Consider the following 27,831-nt stretch of genomic DNA (forward strand, 5'->3'; position numbering starts at 1 on the left):
ATTTTAGCTACTTGACTAATTTGAATTTCCCCCATTGGGGGAGGAATAATCTATTCTATAAAGGATGCTGCAAATATGGGATGTGATACAGCTTCAAGTCAAAATAGGCGAACTATCCCTTTAACACCAAATGTTCACAGATTTTTACATTTACAAAGTTGAAGACGATAGGCAGGTGGGGTCGCACTCTCGTAGGCAAGGTCTATCACAAAAACTTCCCCATCAAACAAAGAGCTGTGAGGATCATAGCTAACCAGCAAGTTCCACAATATGCGGCGGCACCGATGGAAGGCGCCAGCTCGTTTGACGTACCTGAGCTTATGATTCCAGGTTCACCTGGACAGGCAGCAGTGTTGTTGCACATGCGTGTTTCCCGCAGGGCACCGCTGCACAGTGTCCCGTAGGGAGAAGAAACACATGATCGCGTCCTCACTTGCCAGCCTTGCCCACATGTGAGAGAACACACGCTCCACTGCGACCACTCCTCCGCCGCAGGGTCACCTGAGGAGCAAGGCGGAGAGGGAGAGAACATGGTTCCTTTTTCTTTACTTTGAATTATCCCAGTGGTCGCTGTTCGAGCCCACTGTTGCTTTTTAGTCGGACTGAAAAGAGCTGCTCAAGAAGAGAACAGAATCTCAGCTCACGATTCGTACCAATGTAGTTTCTGATAATGACAGGTTTCATCGTCACGAATATGTTAGAAAAAGAGGCTGATAGAGGATGACTGCACTAAATATATCGATGTTTCAGTCATAAAAAGTGATACAAAGAAGGAATTACTGCTTGCGGTATATAACATTCTCTTGTACATCTCCCTTTCCATTTCAAATGGAACCAAGAGGATTAAAACAGCCAGGCTTTATGGCCCCATATTAGCATTTCCCTCTGATCTTCTACGACCAACCTTTTCTTTTAGCTGCCCGAGAGAAAAACACATTGCTCCTATAAGAAGTAGATTTTGTCCGAGCAATTCAACAAAAGAGTCGAAACAGTGTTTATGTGAAAGCAGGTCATGTTGCTGGCTTTCCCTGCCTACTGCCTGGAAAGTTGCAAAATGTGTCGCATGAAAGCGGAATCAAGTAAGATGTGACCTTAAAATAACCCGAGAATAATCAGGTCTTCTGTGGTTTTGTTGATCAAGCCTTGTATTTTTGTGCATTTATTTTTCTCACATTGTCATTCTGCTTGGCTGCCTCTTTCTTTTAACCTCACACTCCCTACATTAAAGTCACTCTCCGCCACGACCGGTGTTCTTTCCTAATGAAGTAACTATTCGAACCGGTTTTGTTGATTAGCGTTTCATCAACTAAAGCATACCAACAGACACTTTTGCTTAACACATGGTCAGAAACAACTGTAAATTGCATATATTTCTGCTAAATGAGGCAAAGTAGTTTGTATAATGTTGTGCATAATCATCTCCCAAGACCCAATCTGGGCTAGAAAAAAAAAAAAAAAGCCAAGTGGCTTTGATGTTGTATTCGAATATGTAGTGATATACTGCAAGCCATATAAATATGGGTATTAAATTATTTGTGGAGGTCATTAATGTATTTAAGCCTCTTATAATAAATAACTCTTGATTGAACATGAAACACATTTTGAGGAATGTGTTTTAATGTGATAATCAAAATATTAATGGTATTATGGAAACGTATGATATCAGTGGTGGTGGGGGGGGGTGTGAGTCCAAAAGTCTGTGTCTCTTCTGCATATAAGCACCCATACACAATATCTGACATCATTGTAGATGATCGGAAGTTTTGCAGGCTGCTGTGGAGAGTGTCCCGTTGTTTCTTCTCAGTTATGTCCTTGAGAACTGCGAATCAAGTCATTCCAATTCTCCCCTTCTAAACTGTTTATGCGCTCATGTCCTTTGATGGAGGCGTCATCACATGGCAAAGAAAGAAATCAAATTAATTGCATGTCCGTTAATCGCATTACATCTTCATTAACGTGCCGTGAGTCAGGGCTTAAGCTCATCACACATGCCTAGAGAAATGGAAGAATGGGGAGAAGCAAGAAAGGAGGGGGAGCAAAAGAGAAGGACATGGCAGAGCCAGGGGTTTCCCTCCCAGTAGTGACTCCCTCCTCCACTCCGGTAATTGTGAATATGGAAACGTGTGTGTGTGTGTGGTACAAGTTAGTATTTGACACATTCCAGTTTAGGTGAAACAGGTAACTTGTATTTTTATAGATGTGTATGGCAGTTTCATATCGCTTCATGTATAAATGTGGCATTCATAATATGTTTAATGTATCATGTCATGAATAATTCAGTCTGTCTTATCCAATCCTTTTAATTATGGAAGATTTTATCGTCACAGACAAGGTTTCTCACATATTCACGTATGTGACTCATCATCGATGGCAGCTGCCCAGGGTTTCTTCCAGGCTTCACGAGGTTGAATTATTTAATAAAGAACTCACTATTTTCAGCCACACACAGCCTGTGGAGGTCAAGCTGTTCTCATTTGCTCCAGGAGGTGAACACTACATCACACGCCAGAAACTCACCTGTTTGTGCCTGAAACACACCTGGCTGGTCAGCTGAGCGTGGTCTTTGGGTCTTCACCTTCAGGTCATCATCATCATATGGGTCTGAAACAAAGCAAGAGGGGGACGTTTTTTTTACTTTGTGAGGTCTTGTTTAAATCCCTGTTTAGTTACACGACATGTAAGAGGTGTGTGAGGTTTGATTTAGCAATTACTGGCATGTATTTGCACAATTTATCGTACAAAAAAATATTTCATAGCATACAGCAGGATTGTTTTTAAATAAGTACTCATCAGCATCCACCTCTATGTTCTGACATTCAAAGAGGTCAAAAAAGGCAAGTTTTAGAAGATCAAAATAACGATTTGGCAAAGTGAAAATACAAACGCCTACATTGTCTTGGCTTGCTCATTGTAGCAGAACATTAAAAGAACACTTTGATTCAGCCGAGCCCACAACATGCAGAAACAGATAACACAATGTCAAATCTGTACAATCTCAGAAAATCTGAAGGATCATCAATTTTTACTGGCTCATTAGCTTGGAGAGAAAACATGAAATACATAAAGTGAACAGCACTGTGGGTTTACTTTTGATACTCCAGCACAGAAAAGTACGTTGTAAAAAGTTTTGGCGTAATTATGAAACTGCACAAATGCAAAAACATGAAAACAACCATGATGCTTGACTGGAGGAAAGCCTGGATCCAATATATCGGAGAGATAATGTACGTGGCGAGAATTTTGTGGAGAGAATTACCTAAAAGTATGGAAAGAGTGAAAATGACAGTTTTATCTCAGTTGGTATAAACATATGGAGCTATGAGCCCAGTCAGATCTGTTCGGTGCAAATTGATTTGTAGGCTTAGTTTCACCGATTCAAGACTTAATCAACTCCCACAGCTGGGGAAACAATCTCTGATTTAGCAGATCTTTCTCACTTTTTCTTTTGCCTCTTGCCTGTGGGATCTTTTTCAAAGGTTGCACTAAAGAAGGATTCATAGATCTACAGCATATCTAAGGAAGATTATCCACATGGAATGTCATTGTTAGTATGTGAATCAGATTACAGGGTGCAAAAGTGACTGACAATAAATTTTCCCTCACATTAGCCTCTATTAAGGAGCTGACCCAAGAAGGAGCACAAACACAAGCATGCCACGTCCTTCTTTGCTTTAAAATGCACACACACACACACACACACACACACAAGGATGAGTGCCCAGGACGAGTGCTGACACAAACACCAATTTCAAACATATATATATATATATATATATATATATATATATATGTATAGATATACCTTGCTGTCTCAATCATGGTCCACCAACAGACTCAATAACTCTTTTGTCCCTCTGGCCATCAGGTTGTACAACAGCTCTCAGTGATGGCACTTATTTATTTCTTTGCTACTTGTACGGTCACTTTATTTATATTTTTAAATTGTTTATAGTTGTATAAACATTTTTATTGCTTTATTGTTATGTTTTGCTACTGGATGCTTGAATTTCCTTCGGGATCAATAAAGTATCTATCTATCTATCTATCTATTTCCTTTTTTTCCGTGCATTGTTTTCAAAAAACAAACACAAACAATGTGGTAATTTTATTTGTGCGCCGCCGATGATATCCACAGCTTGCTGCACGTCTGGGGGAAAGACTTAACCACTGTGTTCATGTGTGTGGGAAGCTGGTGGCATTCTGTTTGGGAACAACATGAAATAAGTTGGTGCAACATAGATCTGAAAGTAATTTACAAGACTGTAAACAGACTTCACTCGTGCCTAATAGCTCAATTCTCTTAAAAATGGCAGAATACTGTTTCAACAAATCCAACATAAATTACGTGTTCACATGCCAGCATAATCATAAATAATAATCATGAATTAATTAAATTAAAAGTGAAGAGTGCAGATAAAATACTTTCAGTTGTCATATGTACAGCTAAAAAGACTTGAATTTGAACGTTGACAGAGTTGAGGCCTGTCTCACATCTTCTGGAAGACTGTTCCAGATTTTAGGAGCATAAAACTGAAACGCAGCCTCACCTTGTTTAGTCCTCAACACTAGCTTGATCTCGCTGACAATTGATAATGTATCGCTTCAAGATAAGAGATGTAGTAACAGATTGGTCTCCCTAGCATTTAAACAAAAAAATATTTTGTAATTTTAATGTCAACAATAAAAGACAATACCTAGATAATGCCTTTAAAAAGAAGTAATTTTCTCTTAATATGAAATATCCAATTCCTCCTAAGGTAAAAGAAACCCATTTCAAAGTTATATCTGATGTATACCCCGTTGGAGATTTTCTACATAGAAGATTTAAGTTCGATTCTGATCCATGTGTCTTCTGCTCCTCTGAAATAGAAACTACAGATCATCTTTTTTACAGCTGTCAACATGTTAATGTTTTCTGGTCTGATATTCATAGTTGGGTCTCACTTAAAATTTCTAATATACCTTTTTTTTACATCTAAGGACATTCTGTATTTCATGGACAATCTGGACTCTGATGTCTCTGATGTCATTAATCTTGTGATCATTTTGAGTAAATATTTTATTCATACATGTAAATGGAAAGATACTGTTCCGCTGTTTACTGTCTTTCTAAACTACTTTGTTCAATATTTTAAATCACTTAAATATGTCTCTAATCCAAGCAAGAAAACAACTGTGATCTATCAAAGCATTGCTAAATCCTTGCTGTTTTAAATATGATGCTCAGCCGATATTTGTTCTTTTCGTTTGTTTTTTTTTTGTACTTTTTTTCCTTTCTTTTTCACTTCACATTCGGTTTTGTAAACTGTAACACTGTCAAGAATACTTCCCTGACTTGTTTTGTATACTATTGAAGAGCTCTAATAAAGTTTGTAAAAAAAAAAAAAAACTTGTTTAGTCCTGACTCTGGGCACCAGCATTAGACCCCTCCCTGAGGTTCTCAGAGTCCGAGTTGGTTCATATGGCTCTAACATGTCAGAGATGTACTTTGGCTATAGACCATGAAGAGACTTGTACACAAGCAGAGCTGTGTTAAAGTCTATTCTCTGAGCGACAGGAAGCCAGTGCAGAGACCTCAGCATTGGACTAATATTTCCTGTCCTCGAGATAGGACTTGAACCAGTTTAAAGCACTACCAGAGATTCCCACCCAGTCTTCTAACCTCTGTAATAAGATCGCACGGTCAACTGTGTCAAAGGCAGCACTCAGGTCCAGCAGAACTAAGACTGAGACTTTGCCTACGTCTGTGTTCAGGCGGATATCGTTTGTCACCTTGATCAGAGCTGCCTCAGTGCTGTGGTGGGGCCTAAAGCCTATAACATGTACACACAGGTCAGCTCATAGTGTTGCATATCCTTCTAAACCAATCAACACCCATCAGACATAGGTATGAGAATGCATTGCAGCAAATAGGGGTCTTCAAACAAGATAAAAAACACTAAAACTAAGGGAAAAGGTACTCAAAACAAGTGAAAAAATCTGTCCATGCAGCAAGATAATTTGACTTGGCAAGATTTCTTAAATTAAGATTGTAGGAGTCTTGTTTCTAGATTTAACAAAGGCAGTTTTGTGAACAAACATTTGTCATATGCTTAAAATCCAAGGATTAAAGTGTGTTTTCAGATATTTTCTGTGTGACTAAGTTGAAGACTTAAAATAAGAAATTAATTCTTAAAACAAGAAAAATATATCTAGCACTTCTAAATGTAAGGTTTTTTCTTGGTAAGAACCAAATAATTTGCAGTGTGCGAACATCTTCTTAGATCCTCCTAAATTAAACAAAATGGAACTTAAAGCTAATTTCTTCCCAATAGATAGAACATCGTAAAATTATTTTTAAAGATTCCAATATACTCTACAATATTTTAAACCTTGATAAAAACAAGTTGGTAGCAAACAAATCTTTGCATGGTTAAGGAAACTATTGGTATGTTGATGAACTTATCAGAGCTCACAGCCTCTCTCCTTCTCTGTACCTCGAATTCAACCGAATAACCAACATTTGGTTGAAGAGATTCTGCTGAGAGACTGATGTGATCAATGTCTGTAAATGTTTTTAAAGCTAGATAAAGAGACCTATATCTATACCTATATTTATGTTTGAATCAGATCATATTTAATGGTACTTGAATTCAATTTGTTTACTGTCTCTGAAAATAACCCTTAGATGACTTTTCTTGAGAATTGTAGTTTAGGGTTATGGCTCCATAAAAACCTGCAATACTTCAGCTGATGCCACTTTATTTCATCTAATGTCTTAAAGTTTACTGCAATGTTCACTAGAAGGCCCAAAGTGCAGACTTTGGTTTTGTACCAAAGGCACATAACCAAAATGTTTGCCATTTTCCCACTATAACATTTGTAACAAAAACTGTGCTGGCATTTGACAAGGGCATAAGACAAATCGTGTTACCTGAGAAATAGCCTCTTTCAAGTTGACTACATAGGTTTGATTATCGCTGATGTGCCCTTTTGTAAGACATCATACAATTTAGATTCAAGGAAGGAAGGGAGTGAATGTTGTGGGCGAGAAACAACCATAAATAGGGAATGCATGGCATGCAGACCCAGACTTCAGAATGTCAGAACTAAGGCAACCAAGAGGCTCAGGAGGCTTTAGCAATTCTACAGAGCATGTCGGACTGTGAATCTGATGGTGGAAATGTGGACCTCGCCTTTCAGAATGAAAAAGTTGTCACTGATTCGTCAAAGTGACGAGGATACGACTGCTCTTGCACCAGTAAATCCTCCCTTCCAAAGACGCACCAGGAGACGGGTGGTCAACTATGTGATTGACCATGACAGTTCAGACACAGAGGCCATGTCAGATGAGGAGGAAGACACAACGCATGGAAACCGCAGACATCTGGCAGCGGTTTGTTCAGAATTGTGTGTCGTCCTACAGTCCAGGGCAACATGTTACCGGGGAAGAGCAGTTATTTCCTTTAAAGGTTTGTTGTCCCTTTCTGCAGTGCATTGCATCCAAGCCTGACAAGTTTGGAATCACATTTTGGATTGCAGCAGATCTGGAAACAAAATACATGTGTAATGCCATCCCTTACTTGGGAAAAGATCCCACTCGTCCGACGGGAGAGTGCCTGTCAGAGAATGTTGTTTTGAAATTGATGGAACCATTTATGGACCAGGGAAGGAATGTAACTATGGACAATTTCTTCACCTCTCTGTCTTTGGCTAACAGGCTTCTTCAACGAAAAACAACAAACTTTGGGGCACCAGTTGTACTCCACACGGTACTTGCACAGTACATCTGGAAATGCCTTGCTGATGGTGTTTGCAACAAAACAAAACAAAACAAAATCTGTCTTCTGAGCACCGTGCATCAGAAAGTGGAAATTGTGGACACCCAAAAACCAAACACTGTTGTTGATTACAACCATTTCAAATGTGGTGTTGATATCATGGACCAGAAATTACGCAACTACTTGGTGCGTGCAGGAACACGGAGATGGCCCATGGCTGTGTTTTACAACCTGCTTGACATGGCTGTTACAAATGCATATGTCTTTTACACAGAACATACAAGATCCAAAGAAATTTGCCAATTGTTCATGCTGGAGCTTGCAGAGGAACTTCAAAACAGGCTTTTGCAGGAAAAGGCACAAGGGGAAGAACACAAACAGCAGCGTCGTGAGATGAGAGTTTCTCAGAAGAAAAAGACAGTGCCAGCTGCGCATACTCTGCCATAATAACAGAAGCACTGAATTTTGTGTACTCTGCCGCAAATACACCTGTGGCAAATGTGGAAACACTCACTATAGGAATGTGGAAACTGCTAGATGGGACAACTGTATGCTACATTTCTGTGCATCGTATAGCCATATGTAGTGAGCCTGCTTTTCTTACTGTGAAATAAACATTTATTATCTTCCTGAAATTATACTGTCTATTTGTCATTTTTCCAAGCTGAAATTGCGTTTTCTGGGGCACTAATTCCAGTCCTCTGTCCTCTGACATTCAGTTGGGTTACATGACACTGAAAGGATCGGATTATTGGCTAAATAACAATAAGACTGACTTATCAAGTTCGTGTAGACACCTTAATCGGACAAGAAATTGGATCGGATCGGATTACTCGCGATCGGATTAAGACCCAGAGATAACTCGGTTGAAAGTCAAATTAAACGTGGATGTAGACAGTGAAGCACGTGGTGAATTAGGCTTTGCGTTCCGCGCATGCTCGAGATTTTTTTCCCGGGGTCGTGAACAGGAAGTCAGAAGAGACAATATTACTGTTGTTGTCGCCATCAGAAAGAAACAAACAATGCGATGGACAATGTGCCGTTGTGCATCGCGTTTGTGCAATAAGCATGCTCATCACAGACGAAATGTAGAGGGACATAGCTTCATCTTGCTCTTTGTTCGGCATTTTCTGAAATACCTGAGTTTGTTGTTGTTGTTGGTGGTGGTGAAGCGGTCAACGTAAGTGGCTCTATTAGCAATAGTTGAAATGGGTACAGCGCCGCCTATCGTATCGGAGTATGACATGCTTTGTGCCTATGATTCGATTCATTCACCGCCATGTATCCAAGGATAATTACCCTACATTCATAAAGCTTCCCTTGGCATAGCAAATGTGTTTGGCATAAACGGTATTCAGATTATAATTCTGCTGCCATAATGCTGGAGAGGACAAGGGGTTAAAAAAATTAATAAAAATAAATAAATAAATAAAAATAATTTGACTTTCAACCGAGTTATCTCGTGGTCTAAATCTGATCGCGAGTAATCCGATCCGATCAGATTTCTTGTCTACATGAATTTAATAACTCAGTCTTATTGTAATTTAGCCAATTATCCGATCCTTTCAGTGCCATGTAACCCCTCTAAGTGACTTTGGACTGGACACAGCTTGTTGGAGCCTGGTTAAATAAAAAATAAAAAATCTTGTAAATGCAAAACAAAACATGAAAAAAAAGCCAAAATTTCATATCTGTGTTACAAAATGCTTTTCAAATTGACTAACATAATTTCTCTTTTATAAAGCCCAGTCATCAGTTTTCCTTTTTTCATGATCTTGGAGTCACTGAGACATTTTCTTGCAGAATGTGCCACAAATTAATTCTTGTGCTGGGTATACTCTATGCTCCCGAGAGACCGAGTTCAGTGAAGCAGTACAGGCAAGTAATATCTCACATAAAATGACCAGTGAGTACTACTTTTCCGTCTCATTGTTTATCTTTCAATGGCGATGGAGGTAATTATTAGAGCTTCCAAGTGGGTTGTAGGTGGAAAGAGACGTCAGGATGGCATGCGCCTAACACCAATTAGGGCATACATGGATGATATGACGTTGGTGGCTACAACAGTGACATGTATGAAGAGAATACTTGAGAGACTTAATAAAACTCTAATGTGGGCTGGTGTGAAAATCAAACCTACTAAGTCTAGAAGTATCTCAATAAGTAAAGCAAAATTAATTGATAGAAAGTTTGTATTAGATGAAGAAAAAATTCCATAATTAGGGAAAAAGGCAGTTAAGAGTTTAGGTAGGTGGTACCAGGCAGACATGAATGATGGAGAGCGGGTAGGGCAGTTTCCGAAAGATGTTGCTGAGGGACTGGATAGAATAGATAAATCAGAGCTTCCAGGAAAGTTGAAGCTGTGGTGTCTGCAGTTTGGATTGTTTTCTAGGTTGATGTGGCCACTGGCTGTGTATGACATTCAATTATCTGTTGCAGAAAAAAATGGAAAAATTAGTTAGTTTTTACATTAGGAATTGGCTAGGTGTTCCTAGATGCTTAAGTAAGTAGGAAAAGGAGTGTTATATTTTATAGGGGCAACATATTGCCAACTCCCCAGAACCTAAAACTCTGGGTAAATGGAGACCCATTATGTTTGTTATGTTAAGGTAAGGTTTTTGTTCCCCAGGAAATAGCCTCTACAAATCTATGGACTGATATAGTCTTGTGGTCTAGGAATAGAATGAGAGTCTATTTCATAGAGCTGACTGTTCCTTGGGAGGAATTAGTAGCAAATATGAAAGGAAAAAGCTTAGGTATGTGCAGTTGGGGGCAGAAGCAGAGCAGTGAAGATGGAAAGTTAGGATATGTCCAGTGGAAGTAGGATGTAGAGGATTTGTTGCAAAGTCTGCTGTTTCATTGTTGAGGGAGCTGGGTGTAAGTGGACAGAGTGTGAGGAAAATAGTGCAGGAAGTGTCAAATGTGGCAGTGAAGTCCAGTGAGGCGATTTGGATTAGAAGAAGTAGCTGTGGACCCAGCAGGGGGAGCACTTAGGGTAAAAAAGACTCTTGGAATAAGCAAGGAAGAAATCCAGGATGTATTTAAGTGGAGGGTGTGGCCCATGTGAGCCTTTTGAAACCAGGCATTTTAGGTGAGTATGGCCTTGTTTTTGCTGGCATTTTTAGTGATTGTAGGACTGTTTAGGTGAGTTTGTCTGCTGAATCTGCTAGTGTGTCTTCTCATGCCTCCACTTCTGGCACCATCTATACTTTCATTACCCCCTACTCGAACCAGGGTTTGAATCCTATTCCTACTTATCTTTACCTCTTCCATTTCTACCAACCAACCCGAACCAGGGTTTGTATCCCCACCCCGTTATGACTGGTGTGCAGTTGGTGAGAGGCTGGCGTAGCTTGTGATTCTGGGAAAAAAAAAAGTTTTTTGTGGTGTGAGGGGAAGTTATGGCTGGCATTAGAGGAGTGACTCTGGGACGCCAGTGATCACTGTCTGGAGGTGTTGTGGGCCCAACTAGACGAAACACTGATGAAAGGAGGTTCTCACCTGATGACCCCAATGACATGTTGGTCAGCACTGCTCACTGATCTATATAGGGATTATAGGTAATTATTCACTGATTCTGGTCCATTTTTTCTTTAGCAGAAGTTTCTTGTGTTTACCTTAAATTCTTCTTTTCTCTCTGCCTTTGTTTGTCTCTTTCTCTCAGCATTACGGAAGAGGATTTAGATGGACACCAGCACAGAGTCCAGGACAACTGAAAGTGGGGATCAATATTGACAAACCCGTTAGAGCACTGACCTTTACAAACCCCATGATACTGTTTAATGTTCTGGACTGCACTTTAATGGACATATCATCACACACTTCATCAAATTATCCTGCCTCCTTTTATGCTTACTTTTCCTCAACAATTTCAGTTGTCTCTGCATCTCCAGGAGGATTTATCTTTTAGTAGCTACTGGCGGTATTAGTTATATTTATAAGTAGGGTTGTGAATCCACTGATGGGCCAAGAGCAAATGGAGATGCGATATTTTGTTCTTGTAGTGTAATGATACACAATTTTTGGCAAATATATTACCCACATTGGGCCTGCATACAAATGTTGACATGCCTCATAACTTCCTCAAAGTCTCCTTTGACTCTGCAAATCTCAATGTATTATGTTGATATTGTAAATGTAAAACAGCAATATAGTGATGATCAGGGCTGCTAACACTCACTCACTCACTGAGCACCATAATTTGGGCTTTTCACAAAAGATGCAGCAACCACTTTAACTTAGTTAATTCTCAGTGAAACACCAGTACAGCTGCACGGGTCTTTCTGCTCAGCAAAGAGAAAAAGTCTGCCAGGGACTCATCACTCAAGATGTGTGAGAAGTCTGACAGCAGCCTGATTCCCCATAGGCTTTTTGAACAGTGTGCCTCGGACAGTGTATTTTCCAGTGGAAGCAGCAGACACAGCATGAAAACACAGCTGGTTTTGTCTGGGCTCCTTGTGGCTTTGGTCTTGGCTTTTCCCCCTGCAACATAAATTATTAACTCAAATATCTTTTTAAGTCAGATTCAATGGCTACCCCTTTCATTGGAAGCCACTGCTCTGCACCACTCAGCCTCGGTTAACCAGAACCAGCGGGCAGAGCTGGAAACCACGGCCAGCAAAGGGGCGTCTGTCGTGGCTGGCCGATAAGTCCAGAAATGGACCAATCTGATGCCTGCTCGTATTAGTGGTGTCTCTCACATAAATGTTTAAACCAGCTTCATATTCCATAATTATTTTAGTTTCAAAACCGATTTGGGTTTGAGGGTAAAATGTGTGAATTGGCTTTCTGAAAAATGTAAATCACCCATGTCTACCCCATGTCCTCATGGAACATTTGATGAGACACCACAGTGTCCCTAGATGAAATCCACTCCTGTTATAGTCTAATATCTCTGGATAACACACTAAGGCTTATAAAATCTGATTTCATGCTATTACAGTCATAAACAGAACATGTTCCTTCTGCCATTCTAGCACCCAAAGCAGAACGCACCAACTTGCCTCTCCACCTGGTTTTAGCTAGCTTCTTCTCTAACTTACTCGAGTCCTACCCAGCTAGCAGTCAGGATCGATTGGTGCTGGTTCCTTGTCTATGTAAAACTTTCGGGCTGTTTGACCTTTCCCTTCTGAAGCTAAGTGTGGTGCACTGCCGATTCAGTGTGGAAGTTCTCAGATATATTGTTGGTGGCTGCATGTCATTTCTTTCGTGACATTAAAAACACATCATATAAACATTTTGCCAAGGTGAAAACCCTGATTTTTGTCACACAGTTGTTAAAAATGATCAAATAGAAATTCATAGTAGGAAATGGCTTGGAAAAGGAAAGGAAAAAAACATCTTGGCAGGTGAACGGATGAACCATCTGTCTATCACCCCAAATCCCAGACTATCTTCAACCAATCAAATTGGTGGAGTCAAGCCACTTTGTTAATCAAACTCTGGCCAAAGCCAGTTTGGAGAAGAGCAAGAACATATGTTCTACTAAGAAAAGTTTTCAGAGTGCTTTCTGCTCTTCTTTCAGGAGGAAACAATAGTAAATTCTGACAAAGCTAAATCAGCATACATCTACACTGATCTCTTCGGAAGCTGGCATTGCTGTCTGTCTACATACCTAAAAATCTGCCTCAAACCTACCTGAATTTTTGTCAACTGGCTGCAAATACTTAGCTTAAAGACTAGGGGGGCAGGAAATGTATTCAGTTTCCAGATTGCTGCAATTACTGACCAATCAGGTCTCGGCCCATTACGTACCTGTCATGCTTTGAGCTCATGCTTGTTGAGTGCAGACCCTACTGTATTCATTCATCCCTTTGTGCACTCATCCCAGTTATTTTGACAATCTTAGCCCTCTGACTTAGTTATTTTAGCTTACCACCACAATCTGATTTTGTGCATGTTTTACTTGATCGCTCATTACACTCGGACAGTGCAAAACATTTTGGTTGCACGGCTGACCGGTCGGAACGCGGTTACGTGAATTGATTTATAAACCTTTGGAAAGAGAAATGCAATCTTCCCCAGCACTCTCCAATTTTCTGGTGTTTTATGTGATGTTTTCTTAAAGTAATTGATATATTACTTTGTTTACATTCCTTTTAATTATTAGTTTGTGTTTCACTGCTGGCGGGAGGCAGCTCTCTGATATCCTAAGTCTTTCACAAAGTGTTTCTTGTTTAAAAGGATGAGCTCCCATTGGTGGTCGTCTGGGCTTTTCTCCTTCCCGTGTGCTGTGTGTTTTGCACCTCGGATTTTGGGTTGCACAGCTGTGTGCTTGTGGGTGTGATGCATGTGTGCTGTGGGGTGCTTTAAGATGCCTTCTATCCCTTAGACTGCCTCCCCACTGGTAAGGCTCAGCTCTATATTTTAAGCAGTTTGATTACACGTTTTTAAGACTATCGGGGAAATATAATGTATTTTTGGGTTGAACATGTCTCCTGTTCTGAGTTAAACGAACCAAAGTGCCTTTTGAAATCTTGAGGCGGTAACTGTACTAGTTTCTAATCGCCTTTTTAATTAAGGGATATTCCCTGGTTGAAATGCCCTGAGTGGCGTTGTTGGTTTTAATTCTAACCCACCTTACTTGGTAGCTGGACGTCGCGCGCCACACTAGCATTAAGAATTCTCTCGTGACAACGATCTCATGAATCTTGCAAGAATCCAGCTGTGCCTCAAACAATCTGAGTGCTAATGTTGCATCTGCTGTAGAAAAGTGTATTTAGCCCCTCTTAAATACAAAGACATTTCCACCTGACCTTTCCTCTTTCCCATATTATGTTTTTAGCAGACTTGCATTACTTTCTCAAACTATTATTCAAATACAAATTAAATGCTTGTTTACAATTGCAATGATGCAACAACATAACAGCTCATGTTTGCACATTGTGGTCTGTTAGCATTTTTCTTTCACTACGTATGTCAAAACAAATATGTTTCTATATTTCTTTTTGCTCTGATTGGTTGTGGATCCATCCAACTGAGTACACAGATTTTGGGTTGTACATGCTGGTGAAAATTGATCTGAAATGTTCAGACTATTTTGCCCTGCAGGTTTGGTTCAAGTACTTTGAAATGTATTCAGTCATCAAATAAAAATTGCATTAGCATTTTTGCAGTAGTAATGCAATCCAAGGGTTCCACACAAAGCATTTTACAGAGGTCAAATTGATATTGTTATAAAACCACTCCTGGTGCAAACTATGTTTACTATTTATTGCATTATGTGGAATACACACAGAATGAACTAAATACTTATCATAAGGGGAGAAAGTTAATTTCATATATTGTGATTGACATTTGGCAGTAGCCATATCCATTTAACCACTCTAAACCACATGAATCCCTACAGGTGTGTCTGTTGTTAAATTTTATTCTTATCTTATTCCAAATATGATGTGTGTGATGTGATGTTTAGTTAAATTAGGTTCTTCCTCTTTTATTTAGCCAAATAAAGTTAAAAGCAAAACAAAACAAAAAGTTAATCAAATAGGAAAAATTGATGCGTAAAGATGGTGTGGTGCTGGTTCAATTCCTTCTACAATTTTGCATGTGCAGAAAGAGCAAAACAGCTTCACACAGTGTTATGGCTTTCTGGTTTTTGAGGATAACCACTTGCATTCTTTACTAAGTCAGAACCTTAACGTCATCATCAATATAACAATGGTTCTCAACTATTCTTGTCCACCTCGGCCCATTTGAGTCTCATTAAGAGCACACATACAGGAGGCACACATTATCTGGGTGTGTTAGTCCAGTTTTTTCATTGCAAAATATAGGACATTACAGATAATATAGAATGATATGTGACATTTGATATGTGTACAAGATAATGTTTTACAGGACAAACATAACACGAAGTACATTAATGTATAGTTCAGAGTAATGGTTGACTGATTGATAGTGGGCGCAGAGGAGAATAATAGCATAGTATTTTGCTATGAATAGCCACTGCATAAACACATGCATAAATGGATGTAAATGTACTTCACAAGCCATTTACCCAAAAGGGAAAGATAAAGAACACACATCATCTGCTGTGTAGGTTGAATATAGTATAATAACAACAAAAATATATTACTGATAATAATGATAACAATAATAATGAGAAAAGAGAATGTTTTTTCCAATGTAAAAAAATAAAAAATAAATACAAATTTGAAAAAAGAATATCTTTGAGTGATTCTTTTCTTCTTCCCAGTGTCATGTAGACATGTCTCCTATGTGTGTGTGGGCTCCTGACAGCTCCCTAAATAAATGCAAAGAGCACTGAAAGACCTTCAACGAGCACACAAATGCACAGACACCTGCAGACTGCGTCAAAACAGACAAATGGACCAAGCAGTTAAGCCCGAACGTACCTGGGTGTCACACACACACCCTAAGACGCACATACATCTCCGCAATCGGAAATAAATGCAGCTAATAAATAAACCTCATGCAGTAAAGCAGTTTTTGAGTCACTTTAAAGCATTAGACTAGGGAAGGGGATTGGGCCAGAGCCAGTTAGAGCCACAGGCTCTTTTGTCAGACTGAGCCGGGATTTAAGCCTGCTGGGAAGACTATATACATGTGTACGTGTATGTCTGTGTGAGCACAGACAGTAATATTGTAAGACGGCTGTGTTAAGTAAGTGGCATCCAGAAAAACGTGGGAAAGGAAATGTTTGCTGTTGTCTACCGTTGCTGCAGCATATATGATGGAATGCACACTCTCAGAACGCATACAATCACACGAACACACACAGAACTATTTCTCAGCTGTATATCAAATCTGAGCTTATAGCTCTCTGGTGCTGTCCATTTACTCCAGGGTCCATCTGGGAGAGCCCAAACTGATAGAGGCGTACCATAATGGACTTTTTATAAGCCACTGGACACAGACCCACTCCATCTTTGGCTCTTTCTCACTCTGCACTAACCCCTTTCCCTCTCAGCAGCAGATATGAGGAGAGAAGTTAAATCTAGTCAGCGCAGAGAGTGTTTGTCTGACTATGGAGGCCCTAAGGTCATACATTCCCTTAAAAAAAAATAAAAAAAAAGTTCTATTTTTGAAAAACTGAACCAAATTCTTAACTGTCCTTTTTGTCCGTTATTCTTTTTCGCAGATATTGTCAAATCATCTACGCCCCCCCCCCCCCCCTCCTCCTCTTCCTCCTCCGCCCAACATCCCACAGGCAAGTCTATCGTTCAATATCCAATAACAAGATGGGAATTTACATGCGCTTACAATCCACTCTGAGCAATGCTGCAAAGCTACAATCCAGCAGAGATCAATGCAGTGAAGGCAAGAAGCAAAGCAACAATTCATTCAAAGCACAACAACAAAAATTACTGCAACGCCCTGACCCGATCAATTACAGTGCTTTTACAATGGAGTAGGGTAGTGTTTATAATCACGGCTAGCAGCATGTTAAATAGATCAATTTGAGATAAACCCGAGCCCCTCCAAAGACAGTGGGTCTGGTGCTTTGTATCTTTGCCTTGACCTACCTAATATCCCACCATTATCTTTATGAATAAAAAGCTTTGAAGCTGAAAAAGAATTTGGTAGTTTTCTGGTCATAAATGCTTTCAAGTAATCAAACTTGTTCAATGTCTGGCTTTGAGTACCGCCAGGTCTAAAATAAAACAACAAACACGCTTTCTTCGGCTCATCAAATCTTTTCTAAAGTTCATTAAAACCACGTTTGGGGGCCATTTGTCAACACGGAGGAGTCTGTAAGCCCCGAAAGAAAAGAGCCAAATCATTAACTCAGCAAAAATGACAGTCTGCAATCTTTGTTCACCTCATCTTCCACTTAGTTTTTTTTTTCACCTCCTTTTGAAACACATCCGTCAAAACCATCACCTTAAGTCGTCCATCTTACCGAACTTGGCTTTTTTTGACAGGGGGTATTTTTACATGACATCAGTGATTTGATGCGCATGGTGCAGGCGCAGAATAGATCGATTACTGCTCACATTTGCCTCTGCAGTGGCATGCTGTTGCCATAGCAACTTTGTCATGCTGACATCGTGAGGGAACAGAGGGGACGCTTGCTCAGAGGTGGTAGGAGGAGTGGGCTCTTAGAGGGGTGAAGCGAGGGAAGTGGATTATAAATCAGTGTCCACACTTGGTCACCGGACCCACATCTGAGAGAGGTGAATGACTTCAGCTGTTCTCAGCTGCAGCGATGCGCGTCTGCCGTGCTGTTATTTTGACTCACGTTATTTCTTGTATGATTCATATTGCTGCGTTCTCCCTCTGCTTTGTTGCTCTACTTTTAATACACTGAAATTAATTTTCTTTTTTTCTTCACCTCCGAGATGGCAACTAAAGAAATGGTACTTCTTTTGACATGTATTAATCCCTCATATCTGCCCGACGCGCATACCGGGTATAAGCACTGTTAATGTTGCTCATGTATGTTCATTCATGCGTGGCATTGATTTCTCTCTCTGGTAATCAACGCTGAAAGCAGGCAGTGTATCGTGCTAATAAGAAAGCCGTGCAGTCTAAGACGGCCGAGAAAAATGATCCACCTCTGTCCGCACACTGAAATGCATCAGTGCAGGTGTTGCTTCATAAATACACGCTGATACATACAGTACGTACGCAACACAAACAAAATTTACACGGCCACCAAATCTGTAAGGTAAAAAACAACCCACAGCAAAGTCTGGCAGGTGTTTGTCTTTTCCTTTTTTTTTTTTTTAAGAGATCATAACAGAGTACCATGAGAAGAGGTTGAAATAGCCAGACTTTGGTTCTCAGCTTGGTAGAAGGGACTACAAAAAAAATAAAATGATACTCTGACTCTTGCCCCCAACCTATCTCATGAGTACACACACTCTCACACACCACTTACTTCTGTCTTTGAGCTACCTTTCATCACTGAGATGGGTCAGCACAGCAGGACAGAGGGGGGAACATTTGGGACCCATCACGCTCAGTGCACACAGTCATACACCCCAACACCCCCCCCCCCCCCCACACACACACACACACACACGCACACACACACACACACACACACACACACACACACACACACAGTCAGCTACAGACATGCTTAGTTTGGCTTAGCGGTGGCAAGATATTGCTCCAGTCCACGGCAAGACAGGGAGCTGAATCATTTCTACCCTCTGTTGTTTTATTTCTCTTTTTGAGATAGAGGGATGAACCCAGGTGAGAAAAATGATAAGAGAGCAGAAAATAGAGGTGAAATCAAAAGGGTGAAATCAAAAGGGTAAAAAAAAAAGATACAAAAAAAAAAAAGGAGAGCTTAATGTGTCTGTGGCACAGCCAGCTCCTGATAACCTCCTGTGAACCATCGGAATGAGATTGTGTCCTAGATGTCCGCATGGTTACCCTGTTTTCCTCTTTCTTGTTGATTCTGTGCATCAATTGTGTTAGTTTGTTTTGAACATTCACCTTGTGTATATTCTGTACAGTACTTCTTTGCAAGCTATCACGATATGGTACAGCCATGTTTTATTTAATTGTATTCATATTGTGTTTCTTTTGCACGCTTCAGATACAGTGTGTTCTTTTTTTTATGTCTGGTGATGTTTCTACAGTGTTCTAGGTTTAACAACTCTTCACTCAAGTACTACTGGCTTCCATAATATTACCGGTACTGCTGCAACATGTTATTTTTCACAATGTCTGTAATTTTCCAGGAAAGGCTACACATTTTGAACAATATGTTCAGCGAACACTCGGCACAGTCTGCACCCATTCACAGTAAAAGACACAGTTCTTGCTTCTGTAAAAGGCTGGCGCTCACTCACATTCTCACATCCACCCACACCCAGCTTCCTCCTCTGCCTGTGGACAGTGATCTCAGCGACTTCTGCTCAGGAATCAGATCTGGAGACATTCTATAAGTGGTCATGAGCTCGGCTTCTCAGAGCAGCGGTAAGAATCTGCAAAGCTAAGGCAAATATCCAGCAACCACTTACCCTGAAAGCTCGCAATCTTCTGGGGAGGAAAAAAAAGAAAAAGGAGTTTTCGCTGAGGCACGGTGCTGAGGTTGTACTTACATTACAAGCATGAACAGTTCTGGGAGGATTAATATTACATTGGAACAGGTTATTGGCTATCCTAAACTCAAATGACCTATGTTACTTTTCAAATTATTTTATAAGAATAAGTTACCTGTTGCATTTTACTACATTTCAATCAGTGTCCTGGTAAATGTTTTAAAATGGCTAATCAAAAAACGAAAGATAGAGAAATATTTTTAGCCTGACACCTTGCATAGGTTAACTTGCATCACCTGACAAGTTTCCATCCATCCACTTGGAATGGCAGGTAGGCTGTATGTACTATGTACTGCATGTACTAATATTCAGACAGATGGGATTTTGTTGTAGGAGGCTAAAAGATAGATATTAACTAACCAGATGGGGGATTTACCAAACTGATGAAATTAGTGTGCAAAGGCCTTTAAAGTGCAGCACCACTGACCACTGCTTGGATCACAACACTTTTAAATACTGTAAACCTCTCTAATAACACACTAAGGGCTAATCACATTTCTTAATGTCTGTCTCTGAACTGTTGAGAGTCCCTTTGCCCCTTGAACCTGAGTTACTGGGGGTGGTGCTGGACACCTTCACCCACAGAATGGAACGTCCCTTCAAGAGGGTGATACATCATCAGGTGTGTTTTATGTTTTCTTTTGCGTAAACAGATGTAACATAACCAGGTGCTGTCGTGATAGCTCTTTTTCTATATTTACACCAAAATGTGAATAGATGCATGTCTTTAAATGTAGATTAATCCCATAAACAAGCAGATCGGATCCACAATAAGCAAAGTTGTCATTTCAGTTAGTTAAAGTAATGTAAGATGCACTGTGAAGACATTTTGTTGTGCTCAGACACATGCTAGTTAGCTTGTATAAAGTTACCCAACTCTGTTTAGGTTGAAGTAACGTGCTAGTTGTGCACAAGTGATGTGACTACGTTATTGAACTGTGTGTTGACCTTGTGATGAGCTGTTCAGAAATATCTCATAACTCTCCTTCCATCCTATAACGGGGACACAATAGTGCTTGGTGTGAATGGAATGGAGGAACAGGACGAAGTGGTAAAGCAAAAAGGGTGAATGATGAGGCACAAGTCATTACATTTTTTTCCCACAAATCATTATGGTATCATTGATTCTAATGCGTTTCATCTGGTCTTCAAATGCCCATGCTTTCACCTCCTCTCAAGTTAATTTGTTGTGCATGCAAAAGTTTCAAAGCCATGCATTCATATCAAAAGGATTATTTCTTTCGTACAGAAATAATTGCTCCTGAACTTCATGAAACGTCTCATTGGCAGTCCATGTTTTTCTTCCATTTTTGAACTTATCACATATGAGAACCTGTCTCAGAGAACATCATTTTAATTTAGCCAATCGAGCTTCTTCTGCTCACTATTTAATATTTCAAACAACAAACAAATCGCGGCCATTGTTCTGATGTCCCCAGGGCCTTCTGGCATCTGAGAAACGGAAAAGACCACGCGGATTGCTTTTATTTATCAAGGAAATATCTGCACAATAATTTGAAAAGCCTTATTTCTAGCACAATTCATGACTGTGACTAACTCGAGAATAATGAGCACATGTACAGAGGCTATGTCAAAAGGACATGCTCATGGACCATCAGAAAACTGTAAAATCTTGAAGACCGGCTGTGGGCTACTCTGTTTAACATGTGGCTGTTTTGTTTCTTGCTGTAAATCCACACTCAAAGAGACAGTTTTCTTGCTTAGGTTGCACTTTGGGTCTCAAATGCATTATCTCCTCGAAGATATCTGCTGACTAAGGTTGAAAATGCAACATAATGTGATCGGTAAATCACAGATGTCCTCTTTCACAATAATTCTCATTTCTTTGACAGAGAGGATTATTATCTGGGGTTAACATATGTGACTCAGCCTGCTGCCACCTTTTCCCTGTGGCGCAGTGGAGGGAATTATTCCTCTACCTGTAGACGACAGGATTCTTTAAAAGTGTAGTTGTAACAGAGCCATATAAGCTTTATGGGCAGTCATAAAAAAAAAGAAAAAAAAGAAAGAAGAGTGAGAGGGGGGGTAGAAATAATCCTGACACCAGTGACATGGAGAAATACAGATGACAAAATAGGAGATTAGGTTGGTTTAACAACACTGCGTTTATCTAGTCTGTCTGTTTAGGTCTCATGTGAAACCTGTTATTATTATTATTGTTATTATTATTATTATTGTTATTATTATTATTATTATTATTATCATTATTATTATTATTATTATTATTATTATTGTTGTTGTTGTTGTTATTTAAAATGTGCTGTAGACTATTTGAAAACTTAGGCCTGTGCCCTTTACCAAGTATTCTTAGAATTTCTCTGTGGAACATATAGGAAATAGAATATTTTTTGTATCCTAGCCAACAACAACCACCATTTCCCCCTTAATCCCTTTGACTCTTTCTTGTCCTACATCCCCTGTCTTCGATATCATTTAAAAAAAAAAAAGGACTATAGTTTTGTTCCAGAGTGAAATACTTTTTCAGTTCTCCTCAGTCTGCAATGGTCCACCTTCAGCAAACACACACACAGAGTTATATGTGGCTTGCAGTGAGAACAGGGATTCGCTTTAAAGGGCTCAAGGACCGTCATGGTCTCATCAGCTCTTGAGACGAGGCCTCTTTGGTGGTTCTTCCCGTCTCTTGCCTTGCTCCGAAATGTTTCAGGCAATTTATTCCAAGTAGAGAAAAAAGGTGTTGTGCAGAATGAGTGTCTGGGTAGATAGCTGAGAGCATCTGGGCCACAAGGCTAATCGAGAGAGCAGTGCAGTGATGCGGCGTGAAGGGAGCTCCATTCGAAAGAGTTGATTTCAGCCATGGAGATCAGCAGAGCTAATCAAAGGTCTGCCTTTTCCCCAAGGACAAATGCTGTGTAATATAGCAACTTGGCGACTGTGGGAATTTTAACACCCCTAATTTTGCAAACAGCACGTCTTGCTAACCGACCCTGGTTTGAATCATCAAAATGAAACTCAGTCCAAGATATTTCTGGGATTACTCGAGCAGAAAGTATGAGCCTGTGTGGGCGCTGGCGTGTTTGCAATAGCAAAATGCAACGTGAAGCATTTATTCTCTCAAATTGTACTTTTTCATTTCTTTTTTTTCTTTAGGTTTTAAAAAACTTTTCCTAATCACATGAGGGTTGGATCGTGCAACGTTGCATGAAACGTCAGTAAACTGTTAAGATCCTAAATCTCAGAAAATGTCAACCGTAATAATTTTGAACCTATTATGGAGGTTAACTGCTTTACATTGGGTTGGGTACTAACGGTTGTCAATAATATACAGTTAAACTGAAGGTAGCTGCTGGAAGAAATACAGAAAGTGTCTGTTTTTGGACTGCAGACAGAAAATAGAGAAAATCCATGGATGTACAGGGAACACATGAACACACAAATGCCCCATGTGATGACTCTGTAATCTTCATTATATTCATGTAGATATATCCATATATATCTACATAGGTATATATATGCATATACCTTATGTGTAGATGAAAAAAAAAATTCAAACGGGTGAACTGAGGTATAACAGTGACTGCGGATTTAAGATAAGGTGTCAAAGCTGAGTTGGATGACAGTGTTTGATAAAATGATGTAAAATGCCAAAACTGAAAACCATATATCCTCCAAACATCTGAAATATTAACTATACAGGTCCAGCCCTATTTTAAGGCAAGCTGTGACGTTTTACCCGACCTAAGCAAGTACTGTTGGATTCCAAACCAATAAATATCCAATGCCTAAACCTAACAAACGAGCTAGTAAAAAAAACAAAAGTGGTTTAATGCATAATGCACATTTGAAATAAACAGTTTTCACATCTCAATTCACCTCTGCAGCAGCAGGGCGCTTCACAAAATGCTGCAAAAAAACTGCATATTTCCAGAATGCGCTGGCCCTGTGGGAATGAGACTCACACTAAAGCACACCACTAACATCCTACTGAGACACTGGATCAAAATATTTATAGGGGTTTGCTCTCCTCCACAATGGCTCGTGCTACTATAAAAGTTTTTCAGCATGTCCCAGTGGGTGGCAAACCCTCCATCCTGCAGAGTGAGCGAAATCCGCTACTCGCTAAGCTGCATGATTATGTGCTGTGTGACTACACCTTATGAGCTGTCTCCTTCGGAACAGACAATAAATGAAAATGCGTGTGAGCCCCCCCCCCATCTCTTCCCACATGGAGGCTGTCTTTATTTTCAATTTCCTGCAGCTAAATTGTCAATAAGTACTGAATTTGACAAAGAACACATAAATAGGTTTGGCAGTAGAACATGGAGATGTTTGCACAGCCATGGTTTGACCCTCCCCCTGGAAGGCTAGCATTTAGTATATGGCATGAATAAAGGCAAATGTCTCTTTATGTTTAGCGAGATGAAAGCACAGCGAATTATAAAAACATTATTTAGCGTGTGTCTTTAGTCTTTTGTCAAATCAAAGTGCACGGCACGCTGTTCGATACTCTTTCAAGTTTGGACAAAAAATACTGTCTCGTGAAATTTATGATGGAAAAAAGTCTTGCCTTTTTCTGAAAGACAAAAGAAAAGAAAAACGGGGAAACGGGAAATCTAATAACCAATAAAAGATGGAGAAAAACATCCGCTTTGACAGAACAGGCAGCCTCGTCGTGGAATTTTGCAACAAAATTGGAATTGCTTTACATTTCGACTGTAGATTCCACAGACACTGAATCCTTTTTCCAGAGTAAAATACAATAAGTCCAAAACAATGAGACATTTTGCAACAGATATTCGTGTTGCTATGTTGTACTTTCAGGAAAAAAAATGACAAGAGAGTTGCAGGAAGACAGTCTGAGCTGATATCAGTTTCAGAGTGTGTGTGCGTGTGTGTGTGTTTGTTGCTGTCATCTAATGCTACAGCCTGTCAAAAGTTTTATTTCTTTTAATGATGTCTTAAAGACAGCTGGGAATAGGGGAGATGCAGGCTGGTGAATTTGCCATCACCACATTGCATCATCTCATGAAAATTCATACCACTTCCTCAAGTAAATAAGAATCCGCCTGTCTTGTCACAGTGCTATCTGTAACTTCAACCTCCCTCTACGTCAACAGACCTTTTTTTTTCTGTTTGTTTTGCCCATGATTGACAGCTTTGCATGTCTACACTCCGTGTGTGTATTTTGATGAGAAAAGCGGACTGAGAAGCAGACTTTTACATTCAGTTGAGACAAGATCTCTGTATTTGTAGGGCTGAAGATGTGATATTGATTAAGACGTGCAGACTCCGTTTTCTTTGAAAACAAGCCTCCAAATCATCCACATCCCCAATTATTTTATGTTATGTATCCTGGCTTTCTCATCTAACTCTACCACAATCTTCCTCCCCTGTATCAGTATCCATACGTCTTTCTCCAGAAATTCCTGCATCAGCTAAATGTCGTTCTGATTAATTACTTGATTACTTCTGGCAATTAGTGACATTGATTAACTTTGCCATATTTTGGCTTCCAAGTCAGCTTCTCAGAGAGAAGAACTCTCTTTTTGCGTTCTTTGATGCAAAGCAAGTCGCAGCCTGGGGAGATCTGTGCAATTTTAGAAATCTCACACTGCTGAGACACAGAACTTGGACCTCCCTTTGCCACAAGGAAAAGCTGTACTATAAAGCTTAGCTGCCCTCTTTGAGTTTTGAACTGTAGAAAGAGAGAATGTGACGCGACGTCTGTTTTACTACAATGTTGTTTTTTTCATCAAGAAAAGATATTCAGACTGCTCACGCTGCAGTGTGCAGCCTGATCCAGACACATTAAAGACCGCTGTCACCTCACTGTCTCACTGAACCAGGCCAGTACAACCGCACTTAAACAACTGCTCAATATCTCACATGGAGACACATGCTTACACACATCAACAGGAACAATACAGCACCAGGTCTATCTCTGGCTCCAAAGTTGGTATGTGTCGGAACAAGTGAGTGCCAGTGAAAAGAGAACAGTTACAAACGGGAGGTAAGACAACTCTTTCTTGCAAGTCAATGCTTTCTTACGGTGCGTGTTTGTGGAGACGACTTACCTGACTGAGATGAGAGCCAGTGCATTCAACAGAGCATGTGACAGAAAAAACGGGGAGCAGAACGGAAAAAGTAGAACAGGCAGGAGAAGAAACTGGTGGGAGGGTCAGGGGGGCGCATGCTTAACTGAGCTCACCTAAAGCAGTGATTAAACACTCTGGAGGCTGAGGGTGTAGAGAGCTCAAATAGCTGCACTTAAGTATTTGAAACACTGAAATGACGCTCGCTTTAACACACGCACACACACACACACACACACACAGACAAGCAGCCTCTGAAATCATCGTGTGAGATTACCATGCTTGACTAAGTGCAGCTGAGAGTTTCCTTTTTTTTTGAAAATTGAAATCTTTATGAACTGAAACATAACACTGTGGGATCAACATCAGCTTTAAAAGGATTTATATATGGAGTGTTGGTGTGGTAACCCTTGGGTAGTCCAAGGATCATTAGAACCATCACAGCGGTAACGACCCGTCAAGCCACGAGGTTCAAAAGGGATGGGGCCGTGTCCGAGGAGAGGCAAACAGCTCTGTTACACTTCATTAAAACCAACAGCTGTCTGCGTGCAGGCGCTTTTTCTCCCCTGTATCCACAGTGCTGCTGTACACGCATGCGCCCGCGTCTGTGTGTCTGTTTCTGTGCCCGGGGAGAGGGTAATGAGGACCGCTGAGGCCAGTTTAAACAACCAGGGTTCACTAGCAGAGAAGCGAGCTGGAGTTTCAACACTCCCTGAAGCACGGGAAAGGCAGAGCAAGTGCAGTGCTCTACAGACTTGTAATCTCCTGCCCACATTGCAACGGGACTCAGCCACATGTCTGAAAACCAGCACCTAGGCCCCTCACCCCCCTACAGGCCCATCATTTTTAGACGCTCTAGGAATGGAGTTTAGCCACGTGGGGGTGAAGTTTCATCCTTTTCCCACCACCACACTGTGGCATTTGGATCTTAGTTTTCTCTGCTAATGAGCTCACTGTATCTAATATTTTGCATCTGTGAAGAATTTAGACCAAGTTTTGATTAATCGGTGTGAAAGTAAGCAGGAGATGCTCCCTTGTTTTGTGGTTATTGTGTGTTTCTAAAGACTAAAACGTATGGACAGTATTGATTTAGGGCTGTCACCACAATATGTCGGTAGTTTTTCAATTTGGGTGTATTCCTCAGTCTCAGTGAAGGTTAAGCACAAAGACACATAGGTTTACAGTTGCACTTAAAACCACACCGACAAACAAGGCACACACACACCCACATGTGCACACGCAGTAGCCTCATCAACTTGCATTGATTTCCCGCAGGCCAAGCAACTGCTTAACCATCCTTGCGGTGACAGTTTGACCCACGAGGCCTGTTAGATGCTCACACACTGGGATCTTTCCTGCAGCCTTTAGGGAACTCCCTAAAGCATTTATTGACCACAGAGAGAAAGTGGCTATTAATCTGACAAAGGCTTAAAAGCCTGCAGCCATCTGTTTGTGTGCGCCCACTTTATGACACTGAGCACATGCATGTTGGTTTTTATGGTCAGCAATTTTACGAGTGTCCAGATGCACGCCTTTTACTCGAACACACAAAAATGGGTCCATTTCTTTTTGTTTGCATGCAGAAATGAGGGTAATTTCGCTCTGTAAACATCCAATTAAGACGTCAATTCAGTCGCAAATTCGCCACAGGTGTTACATAACCAGCTGGGGTGTCAAAGGTGTGCCGTTTTGCTCAAATGGCAGCTTTTAAAAGGAGAGGTGAGCCTGTCTGACCTTCCATTCGGGCAAATTACCGCCATACTCGCACTTCTGCCTGTTCAAGCTCCCCCAGAGGCAAACCTACAAGCCTGACAGAGCCACAAGATAATGAGAGAACCGAGACAGAGAGACACATGAAGGGATAGAAGAACGAAGGACATCCACTGGCTTGAAAATGTTTGTGTCTGTGCATGCATTTTTCGCCTCCATCCATCAATTAAAGCCTCAACTCCTCAGACCCCCCCCCCCCCCCTCCCC

The 27,831-nt window shown here is 40.5% G+C and overlaps 1 protein-coding gene across 13 annotated transcripts in view; it reads right to left on the reverse strand.

The window, feature by feature from the left end:
* The window catches only part of adgrb2 (adhesion G protein-coupled receptor B2), a 253,955-nt gene that overhangs the window by 122,254 nt on the left and 103,870 nt on the right, over positions 1 to 27,831 (reverse strand). For 12 of the 13 annotated variants that reach the window (XM_075449024.1, XM_075449016.1, XM_075449022.1 and 9 more), the window contains exons 3-4: positions 2,518 to 2,601; positions 313 to 501 (exon numbers count right to left, since the gene is read on the reverse strand). In XM_075449024.1, coding sequence (XP_075305139.1) covers positions 313 to 501; positions 2,518 to 2,601 — 273 coding nt within the window. The remainder of the gene's footprint in view (positions 1 to 312; positions 502 to 2,517; positions 2,602 to 27,831) is intronic. The other variant, XM_075449014.1, reaches the window with a different exon arrangement.

This window comes from Odontesthes bonariensis, chromosome 18 (assembly GCF_027942865.1).
Source record: "Odontesthes bonariensis isolate fOdoBon6 chromosome 18, fOdoBon6.hap1, whole genome shotgun sequence".
NCBI lineage: Eukaryota > Metazoa > Chordata > Actinopteri > Atheriniformes > Atherinopsidae > Odontesthes > Odontesthes bonariensis.